Raw genomic sequence first — 24,412 nt, forward strand, 5'->3', positions numbered from 1 at the left:
TGACTGCTCCAAATACCTCATATAAATGAAATCATACAGTATTTGTACTTTCTGTGACTGAAATATATGTGTATGTGTGTGCATACATATATATATAATTTATAATATATATTATATATATATATATATATATATATATATATATTCAGGTGCACATAGATATTTAAATACATAACACACATATAAAACTTAAAAAATTTCAATTCAATCTTGCAATGAGGATATTATGTTCACCTAATTGATGAGCTGCTTGGGGCCAGGAGAGGTGGCGTGTAGGTAACATGATGCCTACCATGGCTGCCTGGCACCATTGGTAGGTATGGTCTTAATTTTCATGCCTTCACAAGAGCATAGAAGAATTCTCCCAGGGTGTGGGTTCAGTGGAGTAACACTATATAGCCCATTCTGACCTCTTTTAACCAGCCAGACTTGCAAGGGCTCACCTCATTGTCTCGGTCTTTCTCCAGGAAATGGCGGGCCACGTGACTGGGTAAGATATTCCGGAGCATGTTCTCATTGTGTTCCCTCAGCTCCTTCATCTCGTTGATCTCCTCTTTGGCCTGTACGCGCCAGAGGAAGTCCAGGCGAGCTGTGTATTCCAGCTGTAGTTCATGGGAGACAAAGAGAGGCAGCTGAGGAACTTGGGGAGTATGGGCTGCAGCCACACATATCTGGAGGTGGGCCAGGATCTAGCACTCTTCAGAAAGGAAACAGCCTGATCTAAGTGATGGGAGGCATTGACTGCCCCCAAGCCATCAGAGAATGATTAGGTCCCTCGGACTGTGCACCTACCTCCCAGTATCATTGCACCTGTGTTTTTATACTCATTTGTGGGATTTTATGACCATATCTGAGCCCTCTCTTAGACCACAGGTGCTGTGCAGTCAGGGTCCTGTCACCTGTTCACTTGTCACATCCTTACTGCTGGGGACTGAATGATTGTGCCCTCCCCCTCTTCCTATGGATGCTCTGACTCAGGAGGTGATGATATTTGGAAATGGAACTTTTGGGACGTGAGTAGGGCTAGATGAGGTCATGAGGATGGGCCCTTGTGATGGAGTTACTGCCTGTACTGGAAGCGACGTGACAGTCTGCTTTTCTCTCTCCATGAGCACCCATTAAGACAGGACCACAGGACAACACAGCAAGAAGGTGGTCATCTGCAAGCCAGAAAGAGCCTTCACCAGGAACCAAGATCTACTGCACCAGGAACTTAGACTTTACAGCTTCCAGAGCTATGAGAAGCAAATTTCTGCTAGGTCTACCCATCTGAGGTATTGGTTGGGGCAGCCTGAGCTGACTGGCAGCCTGAGGTGTCCGGCACAGAGCACGTGCTCTATCCGTATTAGTTAGTTTGGTTTGACAAATATGTTAGAATCCTAAAACTAACCAGTGCTTGAGTGGAACTTATTATGTCTCTGGCTTTTTTTCTAAGCAATATTGAAACAGTAGGTCCTTTAATCCAAGCAGTAACCCCAATAGTATGATATTATTTTCAATCCTTCTTTGTCAGATGAAAAAATCAAGCTAACATAGTTAGGTAACTTGATAAGTTCACACCCAGTTAGTGGAGAAGCCAGAATTTGAACTTAATGCCAAAACTGGGCACAGAGTGTGTTCTTGATCACTAAACGATAAGGAAGAAATGAATGAACTATAGTAAGATGATCATGGATTTGGTGTCAGACAGATATGGCATAGAGCTCTGGTTCTGCATTTGCCACTATAACCCAAGACAAGTAGTGACTTTTCTGTTTCCTCATCTATGAACTTGAGATGCTGTTGATGAACCACCTGGGGGTGGATGTGAATTACTTAGGAAGTTAAAGGTAAACAACTTACTCTCGGCATTCTTAGTTAGTTCTGTCCCATCCTGTTCTGGTTTCCCTGTGCATAAGAATTTCTTTTACAGAGCAACACTCAAGCCATTTTTATCACAACTTCAGGGATGTATTATTTCAAAATCTTTAACCATTAAAATGAACAGTCTACTACCTGTAGTTAGATGTCCTAAACTCAAGGGCTTACGACTAGTTGCTCTGCTATGTCTTACTTTAGAATTCTAGCAGATAACAACAGTATAAAAGACAGGCACAGGTTATTTATTCAATAATAGCAGAAGCTGAAACAATCCAAATGTTCATTTTGTTGATTGAATAAACCATAGCACATATATACAACAGGACACAGTGCAGCTATAAATAGGAAGAGTGATTCTCTATACTTTGATGAGCTGTTCTCTAAGGGAGAAATGCACGTGCTATCACTTGTCTAAAAAAAGGAAAGTCTCTCTCTCTCTCTCTCTCTCTCTCTCTCTCTCTCTCTCTCTCCTCTTACACACATTAATCTGTCTTAATTTGTTTACTGAAAAACTAAAGTGAAAACCATAAAAAGCTGTTATCTACTAGATGAGAGAGGGAGCAGGAAACAGGATGGAGGAATAAAGCTAGAATCTAAACTTCTATCTTGTTTTGAGTCAACTTTAGAATCATGGAAATTTTTTTACTTAATTATAAAACTAAATAGATTTTAAAAGTGTCTGTAAAAGTAAACAAGTAAATAATGAACCTTCATCTCTAACCCATGGAGAGAAAATACGTGTGCCTGATGTCTTTTTAAACAATAATTTGATGGCCCATTCCTAGATGAAAATACCCTAAGGATAAAAAGAATTCCAATAAAATGTTAAAACTTGTTACAATAATCGTATGGTAGGTGGTAATATTTGCATTAGTATTCTTAGACTATTGTACAGTAAAGCAAATGGGCAATTGTGTTGTCATTGAAAACTGGAATTCTGGGGAAGAGGAAATAGCTGCAGATGTAAACCTGGTGATATTAAAAAAGCTGCAGGTCCTCAATAAGAAAACAAGGACCACTGTAAACTTGAGGTGTGCATTTCCTAGCTCCTCCCACTGAAATCAAGGCCCAGAGAATGGAAACCTAGTGGCAACAAAGGGCACCCAGAGCTTCCAGACTGAGATTTCTTAATATTGGTTTCTATAAAAATAATCCTCACTCTTTCCAGAAGGGGTTCAGTTTTAGGACAGAAAATTTAAAAATCTAGAATATTTTTTTTTCATGCCATAAACAAGGAATCTCTCTGAGACTATTAACTCCAGTAGTAAAACGGATCTAAAAGCCAGCTTGCATAGGGTGCCAGTTGTCAAAGACGTGAGAAATTAGGCTTTACTAAGAAGAATAATTGCAATGGATGGGAACACCAGAAATACACTAAAATGCATAAATTCAGAGTGGCACTTAAAAAGACAAAATCTAATCCTTCGCTTCTGAATGGTGCTAGGGAACAAATTCATCAGGGAACTCATAGGAACCAAACTCATAGGTAAAGAATCCAGCATTTATCATCACTTCCTGACTTGTATTTCCAGGTAAGAGTTGCTGAGTAGATGGTTCTTTTAAATAATGTATTCCAGCTAATAAATTATGGACTACTGATAGGATTAGAATGTCACCATCTAGTGAACAGATGAATACAGGCTATTACCAGTACCTGCTAATATCACAAAAAGAGAGACAAGGAGACATTATCCATCTTCTAATTATAGTTAAATATTTTTGCAGGAAAAAATTGAAACCAAATCTCATCAAGTTTCTAGATATAACAACCAATTCAAGATAAACCTATGAGAGAGGAAAGTGTTAAATAACTTTAGGGGATGCAGTGGACAAACTCTGAACTAGGAGGACTTCCACATGCCCACTGGCCCTCACAGAATACTGCAAAAAAAAAAAAAATGATGGAGGTTGATCCTGCAGATTTAAAAGATGTATCAGCCAATGGCAATACACAGACTTTATCTGGATTTCCATTCCAATAAACAAACTTAAAAGATACAATTATAAGTTAACCGAGAAATGGAAACATGGCTCAGAGATTTGACAATATAAATGAATTGTGGTTTTCTTTTTACAGGTGTATTCTTTTAATTGTGATCAGGTTAAAAATCTCACTTTAGACACATATTGAAGTCCTTACAGATGAATGATAAATAATTGGAGGGAAGGAGGTCAAGGGGCCAAATAAAGAGGGATACAGATGTAACGAGGCTGGATGTGAGTCAATGTGACCTCGGACATGCTTTTATGTATTCTTGTATGTTTTTGAAATTTCCCACACCACCTCCCCCACAAAATAATCATGAGCGGAGGCATCGGCTTGTTCACAAGAATGCTAGTCCTGGGTGCTCCACCAGGTAACTGGGTGGCCTGGGAAATTCATTCTGCTTGTTGGTTTCCTTTCTCATGACTAAGGCTGATGGCCCCTAGCCTGTCTAATTTAAGAGATATGGATTATTATATGGAACTATTATTGGGATCAAGTGACATGATGCACACAAAGGCCATCTGAAATGTCTAAAATATAAGATTGCAAGGTGTTCCTATAATTTAAGGCATCTGTGGATGAAATGAGATCAAAAGCTCTGCTTTGATCATTTTCTCTTCCAGATTCAAGAGCATCAGTTTTGACTTCTATGATTGCAGCACAGCATTTTCTCACCCATAACTATTTCCCAATGAAATGCTTTTTTTTTTTTTCCCCATTAAACATGCATGCTTATGGGGTTGGGGTTGTGGCTCAGTGGTAAAGCGCTTGCTTAGCATGCGTAAGGCACTGGGTTTGATTCTTAGCACCACATACAAATAAATAAAATAAAAGTCCATCAACAACTAAAAAATATTTAAAAAACAATGCATGCTTGGTTGAAGTAGGAGGTACTTGTTTATTTCTGTCCTGTTGAAGTGCCCTCATGTAAAGGAATTCAACTTGGAAACATGAATAGGGAAATATGGAGGCCTGGGTTTCACCTAAGCAAGAATTTTCCAGTTATAAGAACACTGTTTACTTTTCAGCCTGGTGACTGAAGGTAGATGCATTGAATGCAGATGCACAGAGACCATGATGTCCAAGTGCAGACAGCGTCAGGAAGGCAGGTGCCAGCTGGTATTAAAGCTCCACAGAAGGTAGGCTTTCCTCTTCCTTTACTAAATAAAGGTCAAGTACACCTACTACCTGCTGGATGCCAGGCAGAGGAAGATGAGTGAAACAGTCTCTGCCTCTATTTACACATAGCTGAGTGGTGGCTGGAGGGCACCAAAGGAAACTTCAACACCAAAGGGGTCACTTCAACACAGTGCAGTTAGTGTGGACATGGAGAGAAAAAAAAAAAACTTAAGGGAGACATGGACATTGATATTTTAAAAGTAAAATTTCTTTAGCATTTGCTCAAAAATATCATTTGAATGGAAGGGCATGCTCCTTCCTGATTTGCATGCAGTCATCGAGGAACTGGCCACATGAAAAAGGTGCCAAGCGAATAAATCCGTATTGTTGCTATATTTTGTGGCAGGCTTTTCACACAATGACAGCCACTGCTGACGGAGCCCCTGCCTTGCTCAGGCTCTGTTGCAGGCACTTCATGGCATTCAAGCTCATTCAGTCTCGTGACAGTTCACCAAGGCAGGCGCTTCATTATCTCCATTTCACAGGTGAGGGAGTGGGCACAGTAAGGTTGAGGCAATTTCCTAAGGTCTCAGAAGTAGAGGCTTTGAATCCAGGGCATTCTGACTCTGAGCTGTGACTCTTAACTCCTATACTGTATGGAATGACCTCTTTTGGCAGGTCGCTAACTCTGACAGATGACTTATCATTGCACTTTACAGATAAGAGAAAAATGACAGCTCTGGGAAGTTGTGTCTCAAGGTCATTCACGCTCCAAATGGCATTGCTGGAACTCAAGCCAGAATATTAGGTTCCACAATATTAATGTAGATAATAACCAAACTCTGTTGAATTATTTCATTGGAATTTATGATATGGGAATATACATCTAAGGAAGGCAAAGCTAATACATGATGTTTAAAATGAATAAATTCAAAATAGCAACATAACATCATCATGCTGTATGACTATAAATACCAGAAGACTAAACATGGTTACTTAGGGGGTTCAAAAAGTCAAGGGATGGTTGGACAAAAATAGTCTTTTCCTATACATCCTTTGTTATTATTTCTTAATGACTTTCTAAATTCCTTTATATATTACCATAGTATATTACAATGATGACCAATAATATATGTACCATAAAAGTATATATATATATATATAAACATTGGGTTCCAAGGCTTGGGTCTTCTGAGCCACACAGTCCCCAACATCTATCTTTCACAGACCCAGGAGTAGGTGACTGGAGGCATGACCTTATGAATCTCTGTGCCCACGCACAGGTGTGGCTTCCTCTTCTGTAAATGGAGGTGCTCAGGCACTGTGAGTGAATCAGGCATGAGCTGGTGGCATCTGGCATTTGCTTTCCCTCCATGTCCAACATTCAGAAGTTCACTTTCTCAGAAGGGAGGACGTATTTGGCATAGCACTTGCACACATGTGCAAAATGAAAGTTCCCAGTTCTTCAGTTGCCTAACTCTGTGTCACTCTGAGGTTGTCTCATCATGCCTGCCCCACCACCCCTACTTTGGCACACCCAGCATCAATGGGCAGCATTCAGACTTTATTAAAACAAACACAGGGCTGCTGAGTCACAGAGGAACCTGGTGGGAGCAGGTCACAAGGCCAGCAGTGGGTGGGCTTGATTCCGGATGAACAGGGGCCTGCCACTTGCTATAAAGAGGAGACACCCAAAGGGATGCAGTCCTGCAGAAAGCAGCTTCTAATATAGGGAGGCAGTGGAATGTGGCAGGGACAGAATGGAAGCAGAAAGTAGAGCACTTGGATTCCTGTTTCAGAATTGTTCTTATTGGCTTTGCAACTCAGGGCCTCAGGGGTTGGAGTCTCTTCTCCTGTCTTAGGGCTAGACAGATAACAACATCTTCCCTGTTCCTGACAGAGGCTTTACTTCAAAGTAAAATATTAACCAATTATTTTTAGCTCTTATATGTGCAAGCCATTGGGCGAAGTATATTGAAATTATATGCTCACACAATACTATCACACAGAGGAAGTAGAACCTGTTATTAGCATTTCCATCTTGTAGGTGAGGAAACAGATACAGAAAGTTAAGTAAACTGCTGAAGATGATGTACCTACTAAGGAGCAGAGCTGGGGTTTGGGTGCCATCTGCTAAAGCTAATAACCTATAACTGATGGTTGTGAGATATAGTTATGTAATTCTAAGCCTTTTGAAAGTTAGAAGGGAAAAATTATCAGATGTCACAAGTTTTCAGACTCCAGTGAAGCACTTAAGCATTCTTACCCACACATAATCTTCACAGGATTAGATTATCTGATTTTCCTGCAAATGTAAAGTGGGATATATTGATTTGGAGTGTTAGAAGCTTAGCATTTGAGAAAGGGGGACTGTCAAGGCACAGGTAATTTCTTAGGGTAACAGAGGAGGCAGAAACACATTATTCTTATGGAATGAGGACTCTTACCCCAAATTTGTTCTTTCAGCTCTTTCTGGGGATTTCTCACTTGCCAATTTGAAACCTGTGTGATGGAGTGAGTGCATCTCTGGGGGTGCATCTCTGCCTTGTTTAGTTTTGTCTTCATTGCCCTCAAATGGATTTTAGTTTGCGTGTTAGACTAAGGAGTTCACTTCTGTAAAAGGAGGCCACCTAGACCTAGGAGACAGGACACCTGTTTCTAGAAATGGTCAGAAATACCAAGGAATTCTGGTAACAGCTAGCCTTTGACATTTGACTTTGTGTTTTATCACAAATTCCATCAAAAGGTAAAAAGCAGTCACTGCCGTATTGCAGGACTGAATGTCAGGGTCACCGTATTAGCATAGAGACAGTGTCTGCTCTGCTCCAGTCTGGAGAAGTAGAAAGTGGGGCTCTGGAGGCCAATTGCCACACCAGTTCTAGCTCTACCACTTGCTAACTGAGGCCTTACTTTTTTCATCTGTAAAACGGGAAGGATAATAACTCCCAGTCCAGGGTGTTTATGGGGTCAAATGAGGTAAACGGGGGGAAAGTGCTAGACATGTGGTAGGAACTTAGTAGTTAACTCTTCTCCTATTTCTTTCACCTACCAAGATTTTTTTACTTTTAATTTTTTCTACATTTAACCATCCCCCTTATTATGAGTGACTTTCCATATGTATGTGTCTCAATTCTCGGGAGTTTTGATTATTTAATCCCTTGTTTCCCAGGGTTTGTTGCCTCCCTGTTTCCATGGTGATTTCCCAGAGATGTTCCTATTTCTGCTCTGGCTGACAGCCTTCTTGGTTTGCCTTACTTTTTCTAGTTACTCTTTTTGAAACGCACACAGACCAGAGAAAGATGGACTGGGATCCAGAGCAGAGCGACGAGGCTGATGAGGCCAGGTTTCTACAGGGAGAGAAGACCTCTCCAGAGATTGTCGGATCACCAGTTGGAATCTGCCTGGATAAGTCCCACTGGCCTCTGGGAGTAGGCAACACCTGCTGAGTGAAGCCTGCCGGGAGGCGCTTTGCAGAGTAGCTCCTTCTTGCAAGACCCTGGGCAAGTGTGTCCAACACCTAACACTTCTGCATTGTTTAGAGTTCACTCTCCTCTTAGAAACGCTGCCAGGAATGGGGTTTTGTGTAGTTCTTCCCCACTCCAGATCCCAGTAAAGAACAGGGGCTCAGAGTCTGAGGATGTAGATCAGTGGTAGAGTGCTTGCCTAGAGTGAATGAAGCCCTGGGTTCCATCCCCAGCACCATGAAAAAACAAAACAAAAAAAATCAAAACCAAAAGACTAGGGACTCAGAGCAGAATCAGTGTGGTAGGCAATTTTTCTAATCAGTACAATTTAGCAATAAAGTTTTTCCTCAACACGTACACATACACACACGAAGCAGCATACAAAACCCTATACACAACCATCTCAAAGAGTCCTCAAAGCAGTCCTATGTGGCTGTTACCACTTTGGGAGTCAAGGCGCCGACTCTCAGGAAATAAATAACTTATCCAAGGCCACAACTCCTGAGAAGAGCTGGGCCAGAACCCTGCCTCTGCTGATCCTCCAGCCTGAATGTTTAGCCAGCACAGCACACACCTTCTCTAGCAATAATTTTCTCCAGGCAATAGATTTGGGAAGGATCCCAGTTTGCCTCAGGCAGAAATCAAAAACTCTTTTATTAGGAAAATGTTCTTTTTTCCTAATGTCGTTTGGAAGGGATGGGCCAAAAGGACTTAAAAACCACACACTCACGACCTCATCTTCTCTAGCTTAGTCTTCATTGGGTGATCTTCAATAGACATTGATTCATTAAAAGCCCCAATTGATGCAAACAGCTAATAATCATTTGTCACAAAGAGCAGGAAAGGCATTGCAGGGCAGTTTCACAGCCACCGAGAACGTGGGTGGCCAGGGTAGCTTGAGCAAATGTTGTGTTACCTGCTGTCCGTGGTAGAACACAGCAAGGAGGAACATGGCCATCAGCAGCAGGGAGGCCTCCTTGGTCCCCAGGAAATCTCTGTGGGAAGAAGAAAAACAATATGGTGGTATGGAGGGACTTCAAGGATGCTCCCAGGGAAAGAGGTTTGACCAGGAGTGGGAGAAGAAGAAAGTGTCTTCTGAGCACCCACCATGAGATACGGGCTGCTCTGCAGGTTCACACATCAGCTTTTCAGCAACCAGAGTCCTCTAAACAGTGGGGTACCCAGGACATACCTGGTAGGAGAGATTCTAGAGCCCAGCATCTAGACAATGTGCCCGCATTAGTAATGTCTTCTATTTGCAGGTACTTTTTTTAAGATCTCAAAGAGCTTATATGCCTTCTCATCACAGAAATTCATGTGACGACTTACATCCTCCGACCCCCCTTTTGGGATCTGATCCTCTTTAGAAGACCACTGTGAAATCTTTGTTGTGTGACAGTCTTTATTTTGAATGCTTTCTTACTTAGATTTTTGTTTACATCTCACAAGTTGGACACTGTTTTAAACCTTATGTCATTTTTTTAAATCCCTAGATCAATTCTATATGTCAAGGAGTACCGTTTCCTCCATTTTGAACCTTATGTCTCTTAGTAAACCCTTTGCTCCCTTGGGGCTGTCTCTTGAAGGAGAGTACCTCAACACTAGATCCATGAGCCTTGTGGGGAAAAGCTTGGGGAGGCACTGACCTGGGCTCTCTAGAAGACCCAGCTGCAAAGGCCAGTGGCAAGGATACACATTCGCCCCGACATGACTTCATCCATGAAGGGAGTTCTGAGGTCCAGGGAATCCCTGGCTTTATTCTCAGTTCTTCCTCAGTTCTTCCCCAGCATGGGGTCTTCTCAGGACGTTTTAGGCCAGGAGGAAAAAGGCTTGGAGGAAGCAACATTGGACTGTGAAGTGGATATGTGGAGATAAAGCCTGGACCGGCTTTCACTGGTTAAAGAAGGAAACCCACAATAAAAATATTCAAGTACAAATTATCTCTCTGTAAGATGTGGTTTGTCTTAATATGACCTAGGGTTCTCTCTGCCCAGGTTTTGCCATCTCAGGCAGTGCCCCCTCATCCATTCACCCAGGTCCTTGAGCCAAAAGCAGAAATAAAACTAGGGGTCAGTCCTCACCACCCCCATCAACTCAGAGCAAATCCTGTCACCTCTACCACCAAAAGTAACTCTGAGGTGGCCTAAGGACATATGGGGCTATCACAGATGAGAAGCAGTACCTACAGGGAGAAGAGCAGGGTCCATCCAGGTGTGTGAAGGCCATCACATGCTTTCCCTTCTCTCCTCTTGCTGGAGACTAGCAGGTGCAGCACAGGGAAACAGGGCATGGACTCAGCTACCCACACTAGCTTCTCACCTAGCTTTGTACTGAAAGGCCCCCTCCAACCTAAAGTAGGCCAGGACCAGTATGGCTCCCCAGGTTAGTGCAGGATTTAGGAATGGAAATGTGCACTCTCTTGGAAAGGTATTGTGTGGGTAGAGACCATGAGGACCAGAGAGCTCTGGGGACTGCAGTAGGATTCAGCACCCTAGTTCCATCTGCTTTTCCTTGGAGATAAGATGCTAATAATGGACCTTAATATGTTTCTTATCTATGGCCCCAGAGAAGCACATAATTACTGAGCTTCTACTGTGTGGTAGTCATACACTGGGAGGCAGAGATAAAGAAAGCACATTGTCTCTGCCCTCAAAAATAGGCCAATAAGAGAAAGAACAAATACATAGATAATTTTATAATATGATAAACTCCATGGAACAGATATATCCTTGTTGCCACGGGAGTGCTTGGGAAGAGAAAGTAACCCAGGCTGCGTGTCAGGGAAGAATTAATGGAGGTTAAGACTTGAGGAGGAAGGGGTGGGATGTGTTCCTTAAGTTCAAGACACATCTTGCTTGGCTAGCTGAGTTAACAAGCCTCTAGGGCAGGGATAATAAATAAATGCCACATGTCATGTTTGAGGTCACATGAAAACTCAGTAAGAAAGTGTTCTATCTACTGGAGCTGTCCAACAAGAGAGCCGAAGTGCAGAGGGTCAGACTCTCGCCCATGTATTTTCACCCCTGCATTTTAGGGATGAGGATTCATTTACGGATTACTGAACTCACTCACCATGGGGCTTGTTTTGAGGGGACAGGAATATTTAATGATCATCTTTTCTTTGCTTTTTGTCACTTTGTTCTCTAGCTCCTGAAGTTTGTGGATCCCTGGGAAAATGATTCAGGCCCTGAACTCTTTGAACTCTTGCAGAAGCAGGATGCACTCTTGGCTCTGCTACCCGTCAGGTTTTGAGCTTGGGCATGTCACTTATTATCTCTATGTCGCAGTTTACTTTGTCATCTGTGCATGACTCTAATAATGTTTACTGTACAAATATGAGGACCTTCTGGCCCTCGTCTTCCTCTCCCACCTGGGAGGTGCATGGGGCTGGTGCTCTACGGATTACTCCTGCACATTGCTTGGTTTGAGTGGAAGATGCCCTAGGTGTGGTGCCTTCTGTGAATCCAGGAATCTGTCCCAAGCTCCTGTTCGGCCTGGTACTTCTGAGATCCTTTTCTGTGTGATGCAGGAAACTTATTTTAAGTCCAGCAGTTTATCATTGGAAACACATTTTCAAGAGAAAACACAAATACCTCTTGAATCATTTTGACCAAAAATAGAAAGATGACTAGACGAAACTCAGGAGCAAAAATAAAAGAAAATTGTGAACAATCTCGAGTGTTTAACTGTATTTCAGATGAAAAAAAAAAAAAAAAAAGCCTAAGTAGAGACTGCAGAATATGCACAGTAAGTCAGCCATGCTGAGAAACATCCAAAAGAAATTATGCTTTGAATTTAGAAGATTTTTTTTTGTAGCCTCTCTAATTCTTTGAAAAACTTCTGAAGAGAGCCAAATGGCTGAATTCTATACCATATGATAATACTTCACTTGATATCGAGTGTTGGGGACCAAGGACATTTTAAACTGATTTATTTGGATTAATAAAATCACTGAGTAATACTGCTGTCTTCCCATGTTAACAGGAAAGAACATCATTAATCAAAACATGTAGAATAATAAAATTCTCAGGGTTATGATAATCTTTAGAGAGCACCTAATTTGATGTATCTTAAAGATTAGTATTACATTTGAATATTACTCATTAAAGAAGTATTTATGATAATTGTAGTATATTTGGGAATTTAAAAACTTACCAATAAGAAAATAAAAATTATCCTTGGAGTCAATGAAGTGTCATTTTCTTTTACCTCATGAAAAAATGTTGACAAATGCAGGATTCTCTGGTGCATACTATTTTGTAACTTTATGACATTTTAACTCATAATATTTTTCATAGTATTTAAATTTAACTTTATAACTTCATAACATTTTCATAACCTATACTTTTGAACGTAGTATAAATCATGAAAATAATTCTATGTCACAAAATACAATGTATATTTGGTAAATCCACTCAGTTCTGTAGTATGTGTATCAGACACAATATAATATCACTTGCAAGCCTTTTATTTTATCAGCAGGAGACTGTGGACCAGACAGAAGTTACTTCTTCATGGTTACACAGCTCATCTGTGTCACAGCTGGTTGGGAATTCACATCTCAGCTGCCAAATTCAGAGCATTCAGTATTGAGCATTCAACTCTAATTTTTTAGTTTCATTATTAGTTCCCATCCACCTCCATGGAACCCATAATAGACCATCCCATTTTAATTTATCTTTTATTCTAGTGCATACTAATGATATACATTTGTTAGGTGCTTATTTTCTATTACATCTGAGATGGTCACTTCTGGCTTTGTCATATCAAAAATATGGGCTATGATCCTTATTCTGGAGAAGGAGAAACCAAAACTCAGGTGTTAAGTAATTCACTCTAGTTCACAGAGGTAGTGCAAGGTGACAACTTATCAACCCAGATCTCAGTTATCTTTTTCATAATTCTGTCCTACATGCAGCTACTTATTGTTGCTTGACCCTAAGCCCCTAAATGGTGGATATGATTCTTATTCATCTGTGACTCTGCAGCACCTGGCCAAAGCTGAAGACAGAGGGTAGTGTGTGTTGACTGGATAGGCAGGTGGATGAATGGAGTTTATGTGATGTTGGATGGATGCTATTTGGCTTCCACCCTGTATGTGGGCTATCTATTTTTTGGGTGTTCATTCCTCATCTATGATGAATGCCACATGTGGATAAGTGGGACAGAATTGACATTGTAAGTTGTGGGGTCACGTGCAACATAGAAATACAGGAGGGCTTTTTGGAAAAATCATTAAGTTTCAAGATGATGACAGCAGAACATTAAACCAATCACAGAACCTTTCTGAATGCAAATGGGGATCAAAGTGATAGCAATTTAGGTGAGAAGAAATCTGTCCTCATGCCACGTGGCTTCTAGATTCTGCCAGCACCAACTTTTATTGGTTTTCTTCAAAAGTGCTTCCCTATGTTTTTTTTCTTGATATTATCTATTCCAACTCATTCTCACTTGTGAGAGCCTCATCTGGTATCACATTTAATGTCTGGAATGCCTTCAATACCCGACACTATCGGGATAGTCTTGTCAGGATGATTTTGGTAACTGTGGCTTATCTAGCCTGGAGACTACGAAGAACCCCCTTACTCATGCTGTTTAGCCCTAGAAGCCTGAAAGGAGAATGAGAAGGGTCAGGAAATGAAACATCTGAATGTGTATGCATGGGGGATGTGGCAGAGTGGAGGAGTGAATAGAGAAATAGAAGATAAAGATAGTACTTGCTCCTTTTAGAAGGATCTACTTTGTAACAATAAGTTCATGGTAGATGTTGAGAGATTTTGTAGATTAAAATAATGTCCTTATAGATCTGCTGGAAGTGAAGAACAGCATGAGTACTGTTACTGTCACTCCCAGACTTCAGTGTGGACATTGGAAGGAGACTCGTCCACCACTACCAACACTTACAAAGTGGGCCAGTTATTACAAGAGCCAGAGAAGCTGATACCCTTAGTAAGCATACTGTGCTGCCTTTCTACATTAGCAATGGGGCCACTCCTGAGTAGAAGCAAGAGTCAAAAATAGATTCTAGGCTTTCTGACTTGTATCATAATATATTCCACTATTTGCTTATCTTTAAAGAAATTGACAAGGCATCGGTGGCACAGAAATAATCTCTTGTGATTATCAGAATGTATAGTTAATAAAAACTATGAAAGGGTAAGGATAGAAAATGTTCTGGTACAAGCTAGAAAGGTTAGCCACACGGAATCACATTAATTTTGAAGCAAGACACGTAAGTCCAAAAGCAAACTGTTCATATGAATGGGCAGCACATGGTTTAAGGACACCAGTGACAAAAAATTTGTAAGGGGTTTTAGATGAGAGTAATAAGATTCCGAATGAGCTAATGTTCCTTTCAGGCACTCATTCACTTAATTCCAGAAATATTCAATTGGACACCTACTGCCAGATACTCTCAAGTGCTGAAATATAAACATGAGAAATAGTCCTTGCCCTCAAAAGTTCCTGTTCCAATGGAAGAGGAAGACATAGAAATTAATAACTGTAACACAGAGAGGTAGGGGCACTGGCAAAAATTATTCACATGGATTAGAAAATGGGAAGTGATTAAAGAAGGTTTCACCAAGGAGACTATCCTTGAGAATGATGGGCTGGAATCTGGGAGACAGATGCATCAGGACAAGGACATTCATTCCAGAAGCTCAGGAGGGAAAAAGCACGTGACTTCCTGTGCTTAGAATGTGGGCTGCGAATGCTGAACTGTGAGTCATAGGAGATAGACTGAAACAGTCAATGTAGGCCAGAAGAAGAAGAGCTTGGAAATCCTCAACAAACTAGTTGAACTTTTAGCCTCTTATAGTTAAAGGGAGCCCATGAAGGGTTTTAAGATGTGTGAATTGACCAGATGGTTTTGGATGGGTGAACTGAGAATAGGTGCTAGGAAACCAGTTAGGGAATGGAAGTCCAGAGATAAGGACGAGGAACTTTCTAGAGTGCCAGTGTTTGTGATATGAAGCAATTATAATGAAATGTTAGCATTAATCAATTGCTTATTCTATGAAGACTTCATGCTAAGACTCTATTATTAATTAGATTCTTTTTATATGCTCACTATTTTAATTTTCTTCATGGATGAGAAAAACAGGGCTCAGAGAAGTTAAATAATTTTAAGTGAAATTGTTCAGCATCACACTTGGTAGAGGGGAGTGCTGAGATTTGAATCCAGCTGTTACTCATATACATTATGACATATGGGCTTCCCTGCAAGGGATTCTGGGGAAGATGAATATCTAGGGACTGATAAGATGCTGGGGGGTGCCTTTTGTTTGGGGGCTCAGTGTTATCTACTGAGACACAGGCTTGCCATGGAAGGAATCCAATGAGTAGATTGGGAGACACCAGTCTAAAGTATTTGGGACTGCTCCAGAGGAGCAGAATCTGCTCTGTGCAAGGTTCTTCATGCTTTCCATCTTTTATATTTTACCTGTTGAAAGACACCTAGAAATCATCGGCAGGAATGTCCCTGGACTAGTGTGAGCTCCTAAAGCATTTGTTTAGTCTCATCAGCAGAAGCAGCCTGACTGCCAACTGGACACCATGGTTGTTAAGCCACTGTCTGTAAAGCTGCTGAGACAGAAGGCTGACTGACTGAGCTCTTTTATTTCTTATTAATTTACTTTGATTGACAGCAGAGAGTGAAGCAATACAAGACTAACCAATGTCTGACCTCAAGTCAGGAAAAAGCTGAAAAAAGCTCTTGATCATCAGCAGCAATGAACTTGGGGTTACTTAACAATGCAACTGCAAACTTCTCTTGAGGACATCAGAGCAGAATTCAGAACTGCACTTCTCTCCTTAGAAGGAGGAGATAATAAGAATGAACATATACTGAGCATCTACTATATGCCAGGCATTTTGGAATCTCAGAATAGCCCTGGAACAATGTTATAGATGGAATTGTGTTCCCCTCAAACTCATATGTTGAAACTCTAACTTCCAGTTTAGCTGTATGTGGAGACAGCATCTAAAAAGAGATCCTTACGATTAAATGAACTAATAAAAATGTGGGCTTTAATCTAATAGGCCTGGTGCTCTTATAAAAAGAGGAAGAAGCACCAGTGTGCTTTCTTGCTCTCTCTCACACACATCATTTAAAGTCCTAGCAAGAAGGTGGCCATGTGCAAGTCAGGAATACAGCCCTCCAATCAGCTGGAATGCAATCAGATGAAATCCCATCTGAGACTTTTCACCTGAGTCTTGGTCCAGTCTGTGGGATGTTGTGATGGCAGCTCAAGTCGACTAATAGAGTACATCTATTCCACTTCACCTGTGAGCCAGGTCCAGAGATGGGAAGTGATTTTGTAAACAACAGAATCTGGATTTGAAGCTAAAGCCAGGACTTGTTGCATTAGTGCAGTGCTTCCCTTCCAGTGAATAAAGTTCAGGGTTTCATTTTTACAACAAAGACGGCCCATTTTATTCACATATCTCTTTGCCTTCTTTTGTGCTCATTTCTGTTTGGTTATGGGACACCTTTTGAACTTCTTACCTAATTTGGAACTGTTCTGACTTTCCTTGCACCCTGGCAATATGGCGGGCAGTTCTTCAGCCCTCTTTAAAAAAGATGCATGTGATTCTGCAATCTGTATTTGGGGTAAAAATGGGAGTTCATAACCCACTTGAATCTAATGTATGAAATATGATATGTCAAGAGCTTTGTAATGTTTTGAACAACCAATAAAAAAAAAGAAAAAAAAGATGCATGCAGCATTTACACGCATTGCCTTTAGAGATGAAAAGATTCAAGTTTGAATTCAGATCTATTATTTATTGGCCATGCACACTCAAGGAATTGTTAACCTCTCTTAGCCTATGTTCTTTAAAATGTTGCTGTGAAGACTTAATAGGGAAAAACACATAAAATACACCACACATGTGTGTAACAACCACCCATTAGTACCTACCAATTATAAACTGTTATATCTTGGTTACTGTGAAGAATGCTGAATTGAAAATGAGAGAGCAACCCAAGTGTCCATCAAAAGATGAATGGATAAAAAAAGTGAAAACAAATGTGGTACATATTTACAACAGAAAGCTGCTCAGTCTTAAAAAAAAAAGAAGAAACCTTTCTACTAGCTCCAACATAGATGAATCTGGTGGACATTATATTAAGTGAAATAGGCCAGGCACAGAAAGACAAATACTCTTTTTTTTTGGCACTTATATATAGAATCTTTAAAAAGTTGAATTTTAAGAGGGAGAGATAGGGTGGTGGTTACTAGGCTCGGGGGTAGGAGATTGGGAGATATTGGTCAAAGGAGACACAATTTCTATTAGACAATGGACATAATTTGAAGAGATCTATTGTACAACAGGGTGACTATGGTTAATAACAACATATTTTATTTTATTACTATAATTTTTGGGGCACCAAAGATTGAACTCAGGGGTACTCAACCACTGAGCCACATCTTCAGCCATATTTTGTACTTTATTTAGAGATAGGGGCTCACTGAGTTGTTTTGGGCCTCACTGTTGCTGAGACTGGCTTTGAACTCAAGATCTTCCTGTCTCAGCCTCTTGAGTAGCTGATATTATAGGTGTGTGCCACCATAAGTTCCTAACAATGTATTTTAAATGTGAAAATTTCTGAAGAGTAGATTTTAATGGCTCTCACAACAAAAAACTAAGTATGTCAGCAAAAGCATATTAATTAACTCAATTTAGCTATTCTAACATATATATATATATATATATATATATATATATACATATATCAAAAATCCTTTCGTACACCATAAATGTACACAATCTTTATTTGTCAATTAAAAAAAAACTCTTGTAAATTCTGTAAGAAATATGTGAACAACCCCATAGAAAATAGGGCAGAGGACATGACCGGGCAATTTTAGTAAAAGGAAGCTCAACTAGTTAATAAGTAAATAAAAAAGATGCACAAGTTTATTCATAATCAGGAAACTGCAAATAAAAACAGTGAGATCAAGTGCAGTCCCATAAATTTGGCATGATTTAAAAAGTCTAACTATGGTGTGTGAGAATAGGGGGCAACAGGACCACTGAGCATAAGAGGGAAATCATTAGTCATATTAAGGAGCAATTTGGAAATATGATGTTTTTAAAAGTGGCAAATGCAAACATCCAGCAAGTGTGCTTTTACATAAGCTCCAGGAGACAAGTATAGTGATCATAACTGAAGCCTTTTTTTATGATAGGAAAAAAACTGTTAATGGTCTAAATGTATTCATAGGTCAAAAGTGGGAATATATTTTGTTATGTTCTATTATATACAGACCATAGCTAAAATGAATTAGATCTACAGATGTCAGCCTCAAAGGATCTGAAAAACACAATATTGTATGACTACAAAATGATATTACAAAACAATTATAAATATGGACATAGCTAAATATGTATTAGAAGTCATGCAAGCAAAGGATATATATTAAATGTATTAGGAGTTGGCTCATGGGAGGGGGAGAGGAGTTTGACCTTGGAGGAGGAAATTTCAACAATATCTGAAATGCTTCATTTTTATTTTTGTAACAAATACAAAAATGCATGTGACTAATTATACGCATTATTTATTTCTGGGGTTGGTTCACAGATGCTCATATTAGTTTCAGGCACATTTTCTGAGGATTCTTGAAATATCTTGGCTTTGTTTTTCTCTTTATCGGTTACTCCTTCTGGCCTCAGCTAGACATGTGTGCTTCCCACACCTGAGCCCAGCTAGCCAGCATTCAATATGTGTTCCTTCCCTTATGTCCTGTGTAAGGCCTGGTTTCCCAGGAGACTGCAGAACTGGCCAAGTGATGTCACCAGGAAGTGCTTCTGGAGAATCGACATTGACCATTGGAGAAAAGAGAGAGAAGGAGCCCAGAGACACATTCCTCTGTGTTCCTCTATTCTGAGACACTCCCCCACCCTACAGCTTATCCAGAGACACTTTAGTCAGCAGAGCAAATGCATCCTCCAAGGCACCAGCTGAACCACTTCAGCTGCCAGCATAACAGGACACCGCTCACATTTGCCTACAGACTTCTCTTTATCGGTTACTCCTTCCAGACTTCTCTTTATCGGTTACTCCAGACTTCCTTTCCCTCATTTTCACAGCCCTGGAGTTGCATTAGCACTTGAGCATTGCCTTATGAGCTTTTCTCTGAGAAATCCAGGCTGATGTTACTTTTTGTATTTTTTCTATACTTTAAAAAATAACAATGCAAGGAGCATACATGTTCAATCCATGGTGGCTACTATCATTAATATTGCAATAGCCAAATTAAAATCAGATCCTACCAAGTCTTAGAGCTGCTATTATTGAAGAAATCACAAATTATGAGGTTTGGAGGTGATCTGAACTGTTACTTAGGTACTATTTAGTCTAAAATTTAATTAACTAATCTATAATTTATGTAAATAATTTGAAAAGAAATGGTTTTACTTAGACTTGTAAGTTAGAGAATGCCTGAATTGAAATCTAACTCAATACCAAATCAGTCCCAAAGTTTTTATACCCAGCTCAATGTATTCCCAATGGTTTCACCTCCCGCTGAGCGCTGAGCAATGATGAATGCTTACTCTCCACTGTGGTTCAGGTTGTCATAACGCAGAAAGAGACCTGCATAGATGGTTTCCGTCAACAGGGCATAGATGGCAATCATAATCAGCAGCACAGCCAGCTTCAGAACGGAGTTCAGTCGAAGGAAAACTGCACAGGTCACCATGGCCAACACGCCCGTGAAGACGAAGTACTGCGAACAGAGAACAGGGGGTCAGGCTCCACAGTGACTGAAGAAGCCCCCTCTCCTAGCCATGGATGCCGACAGCTTTCCTCATACAGATGTTTGCTGAGAATTTCCACTTGGAGGCCTCAGGGCCTCCTGAAATTCAATAGGTCCCTAACTGAACTCTTTATTTTCCTATCTCCCAACCTATGCTCCTACTTCTGTGAATGAGATCACCATTGACACCATCCCCAAGCCAGAACCCTTCCTCTTCCCCATGCTTCATGGTCAGGCCATTCTTAGTCCATAGGTTCTACTTTCCTAACATCTCACATCCTGCCAGCGTTCTCCTTTTACCTGATCATTTTAGTTCTCAGGATCACTCTGGAATAGTTTTCTGGCACCTCCAAGCCCTATCCAATGCATGCTGTCATTCCCTACCCAGTATTTCTAGATCTGGTCATGCCAATTCTTGACTTAGAAGTCCTTTTATTGCTCTCCACTCCCTCAAATTGTTTTTCCTTCTGAATAGCAGGGCTATTGCATGCATCAGACTCCCTTTTACTCTCTAGACCCTCCCCAGTGCCTCAATGTCTTTGCTCAACTCAGGTCCATGTGACTAAGCCTTACTCCTCCAACAAATGTCAATCCAGTGTCCTTTCCTCTGAGAAGCTTTCCTGGATAGCTCTGAATCCTGCCTCATTCCTCCATTACACCCTACAGAGAACAACATGATATCTATTACCCTGTATCTGGAGTAAACCTTTCAAATTACAAGTTTAGCATCACTCCAGAGATGGAATACTGGAGTGTTTTCCTAGTCAGTCGAATCAGCCAGAATTCACTCTTCCATGGGAAGCTCCTCAGCCTATTTCCCTTTAGAGATATTCTAGTATGTCATTCCAGATTATGATTCCAGTGGGAAAAGAAGAAAAAACTGGCATTATCTAAGGTCCTTTTTGTGACAGTTTGGTCTCAATACCTCTATACCTCTATATATTCCATCTCATGGGCTGAGAAACTGAGGCCTCATAGAGCTTAAGTCAATTGCCCAAGATCTTGAGATGTTACCTGGGTACAACTAGCTTATACAAACGTGACTCTAATTGGAATACTGGGCTTGATAATCTCTAGAATCCCTACAGTCCAGGGTGTTTGTAACCGCTGGCTTTGCTATGGGTAAGGGAGATAGGTAAGAATTTCTACAAATTCCTGAGTAATTCAGTACTGAAGACTTGTTTAAGACTTCTTAAACAACACTGACTCATTCATGCAACTTGTCAACAAACATTGACATAAACAAATGTGGATAGTGCCCTGACTGAGAACAAAGGCCCTGGGCCTCAGGAATGGAAGAGGCCTTGTCCCTGGCCTGAAGGAGCCGAGTGTCTGATGCATCTTTTAGTTTCATCTCTTCCTTTCCTAATAAATCCAATTATGTCCTTGTACCAAGTGGGGTGATACGCTTTCTTTAGCTGTCCTGTAAGATCCTTCCTTGGGCAAGATTTTTAGGTAACCCATCTTGATGCCTCTGTGCGGGAAAATGTGTGTCAGGTGACCAGCAGATAAGAAGTTCATTCTCTAGTGTTTATTTTCTCTATTCAGAGAAACTCCAAGACACTCCATTTTAACAAAGGATAAAGAAAAGCAAAATAGATCTGAGGGGTTCTCAGTTCATTGTTGCTTATATCCCAATGAAGGTCTGTGCATGGCTTTGTCAATACAAATTAGGAATCATGCATTAGATCAAAAGTCATTGAAATGATTTTGCCCTTCAAGCAAAGACTCACAGGGGCACAATTACTGAATTTAAAAATGTAACAAATATTTATTGAGTGCCTATTGTAATCACAGCATGAAGTGGGCACTGGAAATCCAAAGGAGAAGAAATGACCCAAGGCTAAAGGAAATCCTGGTTAAAGAATGTGAAGCAAGTGTGAAAATGCCAACAGTAGTATGCTGTGGAAAGTGCTTTGTCAGCAGTGTGAGCAAACTCAAAGCAAGTACCCAGGCAGGAACAAGTATGGCCTGTGGGGAGAAGGCAAGGGTGAAGGTTGGACGGGAGGGGTGAGTTTGAACCTGACCTTGAGGAATGGAGAGGATTTCACGCGTCAGACAATAGGAAGACAGGATGGTATACATACAAAGGTAAAAGGAGCAGTGACTGGAGAATTGATTCTTTGGGCTATATTAGAGAATCATGCAACTGATCATAGCAGAGGGAATAACACAGGCAGGCAGAAAAGTATCAAGTGTGTTTCATCCTCCCTTCACCACCAAGCCTTTGGAAGGTGTCATGAAGGGATGAATCGTATGTTTGAACAATGGATCAAGGAATCTTGTTTTGTTACCTCAATCAGTTGTGCTATGTGTTCTTACCATCTCTCCTACCATCCTCCGTTCCAATGGAGGGATCACCTTACTGCCTTGTAGGGCTTAGCAAATCTTTTATTTTGAAGTATAAATTGAACCTGGTGAAGACACTAAAAACTCTGAGATGTCACAGACAACGAGGCTCTGGACATCTTTTTTGTCCCCTTTACATTTTAAATGAATAGTGGAAGTGGGACTAGAAAGTAGAAGGAAAGTCAGGAAGCTGTAGAAGCTTTGGCTCTGCAAAAGCCCTGTGAAAACCCCTCTTAGTGGTCTGGAGAATCAACTGCATGTATCCTGCAACGTGGGCAGGTACTAGATCCAAGGTAGTTGCCAAGTTTCTGTCAAACAACTTACATTCTTTTATGGAACCCCAGGAAGACAGATGGGTCTGTAGAGGCAGATTTAGCCTTGTTCAGCTGATGTGTCAGGAAGAGACCACCCAGGCTGAATGTGAAATACAGACACTGCTGTACTTTATGTGGTGGATAAAGAGGAATGAGACTTTTCCCATTCCTAACAATTTCTACTCAATAGGAAATAGGAAGAGGAATGGGGAGAGGAAGTAGGAAAAAGAACATAGAGCCCAAAGAATTAAAAAATTCTATATAGAAGTGGTTTTAGGAGAGCTTTTAAATAGTCACATAGAGAGCATTTTAAAAATAATTAAACTAGGGGATGGGGTTGTAGCTCAGCAGTAGAACGCTTGCCTAGCACATGCAAGACCCTGGGTTCAATCCTCAGCACCACATAAATATAAATACAAATAATTAAAATAAAGGTATTGTGTTCAACTACAACTAAAAAATAAATACTAAAACAAAAATTTAAAAAGATAATTAAACTAGAAAGTAGGTTGAAAAATTGTGTATATGCTGCAAAATATGTACACAGATAAAGTATAGCTCTTGAGTGAATTATTTCCTTTTGTAATGTTCTTTATTCTTATTTTAACATAGTATCAAATGCAGCAGTGAATGCCTGTTTTAGAGTGAATCCTTATAATTCTGAGAATTCCACATCCTATATAATAATGTGATTCCCTTATCCTTCCTAGATTTTTTTTAAATAATAAAATACAGTAATGCCTAGATTTGTAGGGGAAATGCTGGTATTGGGCAAAGTTCCCAGTAATTATATTTTCCTTTGGAAAAGGGAAAAAGATTCAATAATAAGATATCATTTTTGACCATTAAAAAATTAGATAATGCAATGTGCATTGGCACTTTGATACCCAAGTTAGGAAAAAGAGGTCAAAGTCATTTTAATGGGGTAGGATGAATTGTGCATAGAATAAGGACCAATACTAAAGATGTGGAGGTATGAGGCAGACAAGGCCCTTGCCATACATGAATTCCAGGCAAGATGGGGGACCACCTAGGGGAGATACCTGTACATTTGGTGGAGGGTAGCTGTGATAATTACAACTCAACAGTTATTAGACACATATTCTGGGTAAGGTACAGATGGCTTTACTTTCTTCATCTTTTAAAATTCTTAAAATGATCCAAGGATAGGCACATGATCATTACCCTCACTTTAAAGGAGAGGGAAAGGTCGTATGGCACTTTGCTGCTTCTGAATATGTAGGGCTTTTTTCTCTCGAATGATACTCATCTGGGAAATTACAAATAAAGCAATTTCCTCTATGTCTGAAAAAATTGGAGTTCCATGACATAATAAGGTCTTAAGGGGAGCAATACCAAATTCTTCTCTAACAAGCAGCAAGCACGTATACACTAAACCATGCATTCATTAATCCATGATTGTTGACTGAGGGCCCACCATGCACCAGGAATTGTGCCATGCTGAAAGGAGCGGTACAGATGTTAAGACATTGTCACAATGTGCCATAAATTGGCAACATGTGCTTGGTTTCCTTTTAGGATAGGAGGAGGAAG

At 40.4% G+C, this 24,412-nt stretch overlaps 1 protein-coding gene across 3 annotated transcripts in view; it reads right to left on the reverse strand.

Moving 5' to 3' along the window:
- The window catches only part of Adcy8 (adenylate cyclase 8), a 214,448-nt gene that overhangs the window by 29,221 nt on the left and 160,815 nt on the right, over positions 1 to 24,412 (reverse strand). For all 3 annotated transcript variants that reach the window (XM_076835574.2, XM_076835573.2, XM_076835572.2), the window contains 3 exons: positions 19,993 to 20,165; positions 9,347 to 9,425; positions 444 to 602 (listed from right to left, as the gene is read on the reverse strand). In XM_076835574.2, the coding sequence (XP_076691689.1) occupies positions 444 to 602; positions 9,347 to 9,425; positions 19,993 to 20,165 (411 nt within the window). The remainder of the gene's footprint in view (positions 1 to 443; positions 603 to 9,346; positions 9,426 to 19,992; positions 20,166 to 24,412) is intronic.

Source organism: Callospermophilus lateralis, chromosome 16 (assembly GCF_048772815.1).
Source record: "Callospermophilus lateralis isolate mCalLat2 chromosome 16, mCalLat2.hap1, whole genome shotgun sequence".
NCBI lineage: Eukaryota > Metazoa > Chordata > Mammalia > Rodentia > Sciuridae > Callospermophilus > Callospermophilus lateralis.